Raw genomic sequence first — 9107 nt, 5'->3', positions numbered from 1 at the left:
TAGATGTGATTAAAACCTTACCGTATCCATCTAATACTCGAGACGTGAGGTCGTTCTTGGGCCACGCGGGTTTTTATCGAAGGTTTATAAAAGATTTCTCCAAAATAGCTAACCCCTTGTGCAAACTTTTGCACAAGGATGTGGATTTCGTGTTTGATGATCATTGTAGGGAAGCATTTGACTTGTTGAAGGAGAGACTTATATCGGCCCCAATCATTCAAGCACCCAAGTGGGATCGTCCTTTTGAGATCATGGCCGTCGATGCAAGTGATTTTGCCATTGGAGCCGTATTGGGACAAAAGGATGACAAAGCTTCATATGTGATCCAATATGCTTCATCTCTCTTGAATGATGCTCAACGGAACTACACCGTCACCGAGAAGGAATTCTTGGCGGTGGTGTATGCTCTAGAGAAGTTCCGCCCATACTTACTAGGAGTCAAGGTGATTGTCTATACCGATCACAAATCCATCACTCAACTTGTGAGCAAGAAAGACACCAAACCAAGATTAATGAGGTGGGTTCTCCTACTTAGTGAGTTTGACCTAGAGATAAGAGAGAAAAAGGGATTGACAAATGTGGTGGCCGACCACCTAAGCCGACTACAACTTGATGATCAACAAATGCAACGAATGGGGGTAGTCGATGGGAGTTTGCCTCATGAATCTCTCTATAGTTTGAGGATGACGGAGCCATGGTATGCCAACTTGGTGAACTACATGGTGACTAAGAAGTTTCCAACTTCTTTATCATCAAGTCAAAGGAACAAGATCAAGGCCAATTCCCGCTTCTACATATGGGATGATCCTTATCTATGGAAAATGTGTCAAGACCAAGTCATCCGAAGATGTGTGCCGGATGTAGAGATACCATCCATCCTTAGACATTGCCATGAATATGCTTGTGGAGGCCACTTTGGACCCCAAAGGACGGCCCGGAAAATTCTTGAAAGCGGGTTCTATTGGCCAAACATCTTTAAAGATGCTCACATCTTCACAAAGACTTGTGACAAGTGCCAACGGGTTGGAAACATATCAAGGAGGAACGAAATGCCTCAACAACCCATGCTCTACTTGGAGGTCTTTGATGTGTGGGGGATAGACTTCATGGGACCATTCCCCAAATCGGAGGGCTATCTCTACATTCTTTTGGCGGTAGACTATGTCTCAAAGTGGGTTGAGGCCATACCTACTAGGAATGATGATGCGAGAACGGTCTCAAGTTTCATGCAAAGCCACATTTTCTCGAGGTTTGGCTATCCAAGGGCTTTGATAAGTGATCGGGGCACTCACTTTTGCAATCGGATTATGGAAGGGTTGTTGAAAAAGTACGGGGTCGTACACAAAATCTCCACCGCTTACCACCCACAAACAAATGGGCAAGCGGAGGTATCCAATCGGGAGATCAAAAGTATCCTACAAAAAACAGTGAACCCCGATAGGAAGGATTGGAGTCAAAGGCTAAACGACGCTCTTTGGGCGTACCGCACCGCGTACAAAACTCCGATTGGTATGTCCCGTCACCGACTCATATATGGCAAGGCATGTCACCTTCCTTTGGAAGTGGAGCATAAAGCCTATTGGGCCATCAAATCTTTCAACCAAAACATAGACGATGCGGGCCTCCATCGGAAGCTTCAACTTCAAGAAATTGAAGAAATCCGTCTTGACTCTTATGACAATGCCGCCATATACAAAGAAAAAGCTAGAATATGGCACGATCGCATGATAAGTAGACGGGTTTTCAAAGAAGGCACCAAGGTTCTCGTGTTCCAAAATCGGTTAAAGTTGTTCTCCGGGAAGCTAAGATCAAGATGGGTTGGACCATTCATTGTGAGAAAGGTCCATCCCCATGGAGCGGTCGAAGTTGAGAACCCGAGCACGGGAAAGACAATCAAAGTGAATGGTCAAAGGCTCAAGGAGTATCATGAAGGGATGGAGGCAGAAATTGTTGAACAAGTCACATTGGAAGACCCAATTTACCAAGCTTAAGCATGAGAATGACTAAGTCGAGCCATCGACGTTAAAAATACGGCACAAATTTGTAAATATTCTCTTTTAGTGTAGAATTCCCGTTTTCATAGCTAGAATTTACATTCACGTCATTTATCATTCCGTTATTTACATTCTTATTGATAAATTGCATTAACCTTCATGAAGTTACTAATCATTCTATAAAGTGTGAAGTCGATTTTTACATCACCTCGGAAGGCGTGTCATTGGTGAAGTGACGGAAATGTGGAAAGGAATTTGAGTGGGGGCGTGTCAAGGGGAAGAGAAAGGAAGAGGTGAAGCATTTTTGAGCAAAATTTTGGTTTGATACCAAAATTTAGCTCACAAAAAAATTGCGACATCAGGCTATTTTGGCAGACTGCCAAACCCCTCAGCCCGATCTGCCACGGCGATCTGCAAAACCACGGCGATCTGCCGTTTACCTCTGATGCGGATTACTCTAAAAATACCCACGAATGTCCTATTGTTCCTCATTTCAGAAATTTCGAAACCTCACACCCCATCTCCCTTCAATCACCCTATTCCCACCCAAATCACCCAAAAATCCTTACCAACTTTCAGCAAATCTTCAATCCTTCAATCATTAAGCCTCCATCATCCCCTCACAACACACAAAATACCTTTGATTTCACCCAAAATCAGAAATTTCCCCCAAATTTTGAAGAACCCTAACTTTGAAGATCTCAAATTTCAAGCTTCTAGAGTGGAATTCAAGGGTCTAAGTCGGGTTTTTGAGCAACTAGGAGCAACAAGGAGCATTATTTTTGTGGAATTCGGGGAGGTATAACAACCAAACTCTACTTCCATTTTTCTTGCTCTCTTATAATTCGATTTTCTTCTTGTTTTAGAAGAATTAGTTGGATTAGTTGTTGCCTATTGATGTTATAGTTGTTGTTGGTGGAAAAATTTTCTGGGTGAGGCTTGACAAACACCAAACACAAGCTTTTGAATCCTTCTTGAGCTAGTGCACACCAAGTGTTTGGTGAATTGTCTCAAAGAGTGAAAAATTTTTTTGAGTGTCCTATTTTGTGTTGGTTGTGTTGTATCAATTCTCTTGTAGGTACAAACATGTCAAGCTTGAATCCATTCCGAAGACCAAACAAGAAAAGGGTTGTAGAGGAAGCCGAACATGGGGAGGAACCAATTTTTACCGGGGGGGAAGGGTTAGATGCCAACCAACTCAAAATCTTTCAAAAACTTGGCCTTCACCAAAAACAACCTATCAAAACCACCCGTTTCCTTTCCCCCGAGACTCTCACTGCCCTAGGCATGGGCACTCTCGCCCGGTCTATGCTTGCTAAGGTGGGTTTAGAAGATTACTTTGATGATGGGTTATGGGATTACACATACACCTCCTACACCCGAGAGTTCCTTTCGACCTTGACGGAGTGTAATGTAGCGGAGGGTAGAGAGAAAAAAATCCGATTTCGAGTGAATGGCAAGTGGCATACCCTCACCCATACCCAAGGAAGAGAAGTCTTGTCCATCTCCAAAGCCCCGTCCCCCATTCTCATGGCCGGGAATCGGAGTGATGCGGCTTGGACCGAGATGGTGGGACCCAAAAATGCCGCCCATGCCAATATGATTTCCTATTGCACCAACCCCGTAGTCCAACTCCTTACCCTCTATCACCCAAGAAGATGTGGACCAACAATATGCCCGGGCAATAAGAGAAAGAGAAAGAAGAGAAAGAAGGTGGAAGAACCAAGGCACCGATGATCAAGGGGGTGCCTCGGGTTCTCATTGAAGAAGAAGTGTGTGACTCCTCCACATTGAGGACAATGTGGAATGTAAGTGTGGGGGAGGAATTTGGATTGTATTATATGTAAATTTCTTGTTGGTTAATGCATAAAAAAAAAAAAAAAAAAAAAAAAAAAAAAAAAAAAAAAAAAACCGAAAATCCCGGCTAGGTGAAAACCCACAAGGGTGGGCGCCTAGGCAAGATTGGAAAAGGTGGCCGAGGACGGAATGAAAACCCGAAAGGGCATTTCGGGCAAAATGAAAAATTGAGTTGCGAGCCACCATGAGAGGAAAGGAAAAGCTAAGGTGAAAACCCGAAAGGGCACCTTAGGCAAAATGAGGGATTTTCAACAAAAAAATCAAAAAATTGAAAAATGCACCACCAAAAAGATGGAGGGACAAGAAGGGAGTGATAAGGAGGGTCTTGGAAGGAGGTTAGACTAGGATTTAATTTCATTTTTGAGTCACAAAAAGCTTGTTCCAAATCGGTGGATTTTTGGCTATGGCTACTTTGGTTGTTGAATTGCATAGGTGTGTGGCCAACCAAGTAGCATGATCATACTCTTTGTGGAGTGATAAGGGGGTGAAATAAGGGGAAGATGAATGAATTGGAGGATTGGTTTTGCCACTTTGCTTGTGCCTTGGGATAAGGCAAGAGTGGCTACTTCTTCTTTGGAGATATAAGAAGGGTGGAGTTATGTGAGGAGTCGGAGTTGGGGTCATGTCGTGTCTTGTGCGAGGGATGATATAAGGAGGACGAGTGAGAGAAGAGTTTGTGTCACCTTTGAGTCTAGATTTTCTCTTCAATTGGTGGTAGTTCAAGAGGGAGATATAAGGAGGAAGAGGTGAGGGAAGAGTGGTCATTCTCCCCTACACCCGCTTGTGGACTTGCCGAATGCTTTCTTGAGTTTTACTCGGGACGAGCAAAAGTCCAAGTGTGGGGGAGTTTGATAGAGTCAAGAAGTGTCGAGTCACTAGGGCCTTTTTAGGCCAAGTATGCTTTTAATTAAGGGTCTTTTTGTCGGAATCAAGAGTTAATCTTCCCGTCCCGATGATTGTCATAACTAATGCGTTTTGATTCACGTGTGGAGCTTCGTATGAGGATGGAACCCGGAATCCAAAGAGTGAACCTCTAGCCACACTAGTAGACAAGCAATCATGCGGAGACGACCTCACATGAACCGATTCGGGGCCGAGCATTCCTCTGCTAGGAAGCATGAAGGCTAAGTAGTGAAGAACTCGTGTTGAGGAAGTGAAGAAATAAATTCGTTCCAGGCGGTTTTGGCAGACTGCCACCATCAGCAGCAGTCTGCCATGGCAGTCTGCCCTCCATCTGGCGATCTGCCGTGGCGATCTGCCACTCATCCTAGTTGTCTTTGTGCTCGTGACTTTTATTAAGCCCGTTGGCTTAAATTTAAGCCCAAATCCCGTATTACCCTAGATTCGTGTGCAGCCTTATAAATAGTTCACATTTTGGAGACCTAAAAATCATCTTGTTTAGGAGTAATTCAAAAAGGCTTGTGTGTTAAGAAAGCTTGGATTTTTATTAAGGAATTTGTAATCTTTTAGTTTGGGTGTCAATCTTTCTTCAATTCTTGGGTTTTACTAAGAAGATGGAAGGCTAAGCTCCCTTTACTTGGTGTAATTTAATCAAAGTATCCAACTTTGATGTTGTAAGACTCTTAAAACTCTCTCAATTTATCTATTGTTCTTTCCTTTGTTCTTAAATTCTTATGTTGAGTAGATGAATGTTTGAATTGATCACTCTTGCATCTTATTTACCCATCTATTGCAAATTCTAGAGAAATGGTTTAATCTATCTAGAATTGTTTGGAGCAAACTTGTTATATGTTGATTTGGTTTAAAGGATGCATATTTCAAGTAGGAAATTACATGTCTTTTCTTGCTAGTATGGTTTAATCTAGTAGGATTTGATTCTAGCTTACATCTCTTGGCAAAAGCTTCATGCTCAATTCTAGTCTTTATTCATGGTTTAATGAGTTGTGGTTGGAATTGAAGGACTCACATATATGGTTTAATTGTGTGTGTCAATTTCTTGAGATGATAGTATTGGATAGATAACAATAGAGAGAAAAGAGTCAAACTTTGTCATTGTTGGATTACTAAGAGAGAATTATACCAAGTCTTTCCCATATTTGATTGTTGCACATCTAGTGTTTGTTGTTTTGCTTCTATGATAAGAATTGCATCTTTATTTTCCCTTATTCTACTTCAAAACCCCTTTCTCCATTTATGTCATACTACATGTTAACCATTGTTCATAAGCATTGTTTGTTGATAAATATAATTAGTAGGTCCTTATTGTAGTTAGTGTTGTGATTAGTCATAAAGTCCTAATTAATTGCTTTATAGTTAAAATTCAAGTCTTTAGTTTAAAAGTTCTTCCCTTGGGTTCGACCCTAACTTGCCAATTTACTACCCTATTGCTTGAAGTTAGTAAAGTTTAGTTAGGCTTATAAATTGTTAATTTGGTAGTTAATTCTAGTATATTAGCGACCTAGTCTTTTTCTCTACCAGTGATTATGTAATTCTGCTGCAAATTGGGGAACTGTATTTATGTATACTCCGTATATAACTCTGTAATTTAGGTATACCAATAACAAATTTGTGTGACCAATTCTATCAACCTTTTTTACCATCTGAACGACGAATAATGGAGTAACCAATATCACGCTTCAGCAATTATGGTTTCTGTGGTTATAATGAGAAATGAAAATCGAGCGATGAGACTACTCGGAAAACACAATGCCATATATATAAACGTTGATACAAATGATATTTGTTATTTGCTCATCTTGCGTCTTAACAAGACGACTACCAATCGATCATAACAGGAGATCCTAATATATTCCTTAAAAGCAATATCAGCAGCCCCTGAAAAAAAAATAAGCAAACTGCATAATCAATTTTAACACAAAAATAAATTACATACATACAAAATCAGTTCATTAGAATATCAATTTAGAAAGACTCACGAGATGGCCTCAAGTTCTCCTCCAAACTCTGGCTATATTTGCTACCACCATCAGACGGTCTTTGATGTTGTCATAGAACCGGAAGAAGGCATGTCTCCAAGATGTTTTGACTACTAAAGTTCCACAAACTCCCCAAAATCCAAAAATAAAACCAAGCACTACACTTATGTACAGCCCTACCTTAAAGTTATCATTAGGCTGCCCTTTGTTTAAATTTTGTGGAATTATGGCTCGTTCGTCTTCATGACATTTAGGGAGTGGCGCTCCACAAAGTCCGGGGTTTTCCATGTATGATGAAGTAGTGAAACTTTGTAGTTGAGTGCCATCTGGAATCTTTCCGGACAAGTTATTGTACGACAAATCCAACACTGCTAGAGAGCTTATTTTAGCTAAACTAAGTGGAATCTCACCGGAAAGATGGTTATGTGATAAATCGAGAGATTCCAAAGAGGTCAATTGACCTATCTTTTTCATAATAGCTCCACTCAGATGGTTTCTCGATAGATTTATTTGTTTTAAACCAACCAGATTTGAAATTTCCTCAGGTATTTGTCCTTGTAACATATTGCTAGAAAGATCAATAGTTTTAACGTGTCCTAGTATATAAGCTTCTTCAATGGCGTGCTCTTTCCCTTTCCAAATTATCAATGCATTATCATTGGAAGGAGTCATACCGTATTTGGGCATGAAAGAAAACGAGATAGTTTTTAAGACACTTTCTTTGCTAGCCATGCCTTTGAGATTGTATATACATCTTGGGATGGTTCCACTTATGCGGTTGTTTGAAAAATCCAGTATTTGAAGTCGTGAGAGGCGACACAGGCTTGAAGGAAAGGCTCCGTAAAAGTTATTACCTTGTAGGGTAAGGATACTAAGACTTTTAAAAAGAATTCCAAAGGCAGACGGTATGTACCCATTTAGTGAATTATGGGCAAGATCTAGAATAATCAAAGACGTACAATTCACTAGAGACGAGGGGAGTTCACCAGAGAAATTATTGTTCCTCAATTGAAGGACATTGAGCTTTTTTAGCGCACCCATGGAGCGTGGTAAATTCCCCCAGAGTTTGTTGTTTTCAAGATGTAAAAATAATAACTTGTTGAAGAAAACCCAACAATCTGGAAGCTTTTCAGAAAAAGAGTTGTTTGATAAGTCAAGATAAATTAAAGGCATTTTGGTTTGTGGACACAAAAGAGGAACCAAGCCTTGAGAGAGGTTATTGTTGTTTAGATATAATACCGATGCTTTCCTCATAAATGATGGAATAGCGCCACTAAAGTTGTTTGAGCTCAACTCTATCCATGGCGGAACCACAAATGTGATTGATACATCTGGAAGTACCCCATACATTTTATTCTGAGACATTGCTAGTACCTCTAACTTGGATGACAACGAGCTGAAAAAGGAAATAGGTATCACATCTGAAATCCTAGCGTTGGATATATCAATATACGTTAAGCTTTTTTGGGTTATGAGCCATATAGGAAACTTAGGGCCAACCTTATATGATGGTAAATAGAGTTTGTCTAACTGAAATGGGGGAACCAAGTCGGCACTGATGTTAACCACCAGCTCTGTGTTATACCCCATCCTTAAGATCTTCAACTTGGAGAGATTTGATAGATGTACGCTAGTGAGAACTCCTTCCAAAGAATTCGTAGAAAGACCCAATATCTCAAGCATAGGAAGTCCCCCAAGCGCTACTTGACTAATAATGGTGCCGTTAAGCCGATTACTAATAACATATAATTCCCTCAAGTAAGAAAGGTTGCTGATGATGTCAGGGATGGGGCCCATACTTGGTTATAGGCTAAATTTAGATATAACAATGACTTGTGTGAACATACAGATAATGATTGGATTATGTCTGAGAAACCGTAGTTGAGACTGGTGTTGGATAAGTATAGTGTTTGCAAACTACATAATCTTTCAAGAACGTTCATTGTATATCCAGACAAATTGGCGTCACTTTTAAATAGTTGATGATTATCAGAGAGGTCAAGGTAAACAAGGCTGGTCTCAACTCCACCTAAGTTGGACAACCACTCAAATATTGATGTATCATTCAATTTATTTCCTAAAAGGCTAATAGTATCAAGGCTTGTTGATGAATTAATATATGAAAGAGAGGAAGGTAACTTTAGAGATAGTTGACAATCATCTAAACGAAGGAAATGTAGGAAAGGGAGGTTGTTAATAATAGCGAGCCAACTGTTTGTAGTTACACTCAAATCTAAATCACTCAAGTCCAACTCCCTTAGCAACGTTAGTTGCGATAGCCAACTCAAGCTTTCCACCCTCATATAATTACTACTAAGATCAAGAGATGTTAGTTTGGAAAGATTTCCAATCTCTTGAG

General features: G+C 40.4%; 1 protein-coding gene across 1 annotated transcript; it reads right to left on the bottom strand.

The window, feature by feature from the left end:
• Positions 1 to 6757: 6757 nt before the first annotated feature.
• On the bottom strand, positions 6758 to 8545 carry LOC141654779 (receptor-like protein EIX2). Its single transcript, XM_074461895.1, has one exon. The coding sequence runs from the start codon at positions 8543 to 8545 to the stop codon at positions 6758 to 6760; it is 1788 nt and encodes a 595-aa protein (XP_074317996.1).
• Positions 8546 to 9107: the final 562 nt, after the last annotated feature.

This window comes from Silene latifolia, chromosome 5, assembly GCF_048544455.1.
Source record: "Silene latifolia isolate original U9 population chromosome 5, ASM4854445v1, whole genome shotgun sequence".
Lineage (NCBI taxonomy): Eukaryota > Viridiplantae > Streptophyta > Magnoliopsida > Caryophyllales > Caryophyllaceae > Silene > Silene latifolia.
This window is presented reverse-complemented; position numbering and strand designations above follow the sequence as displayed.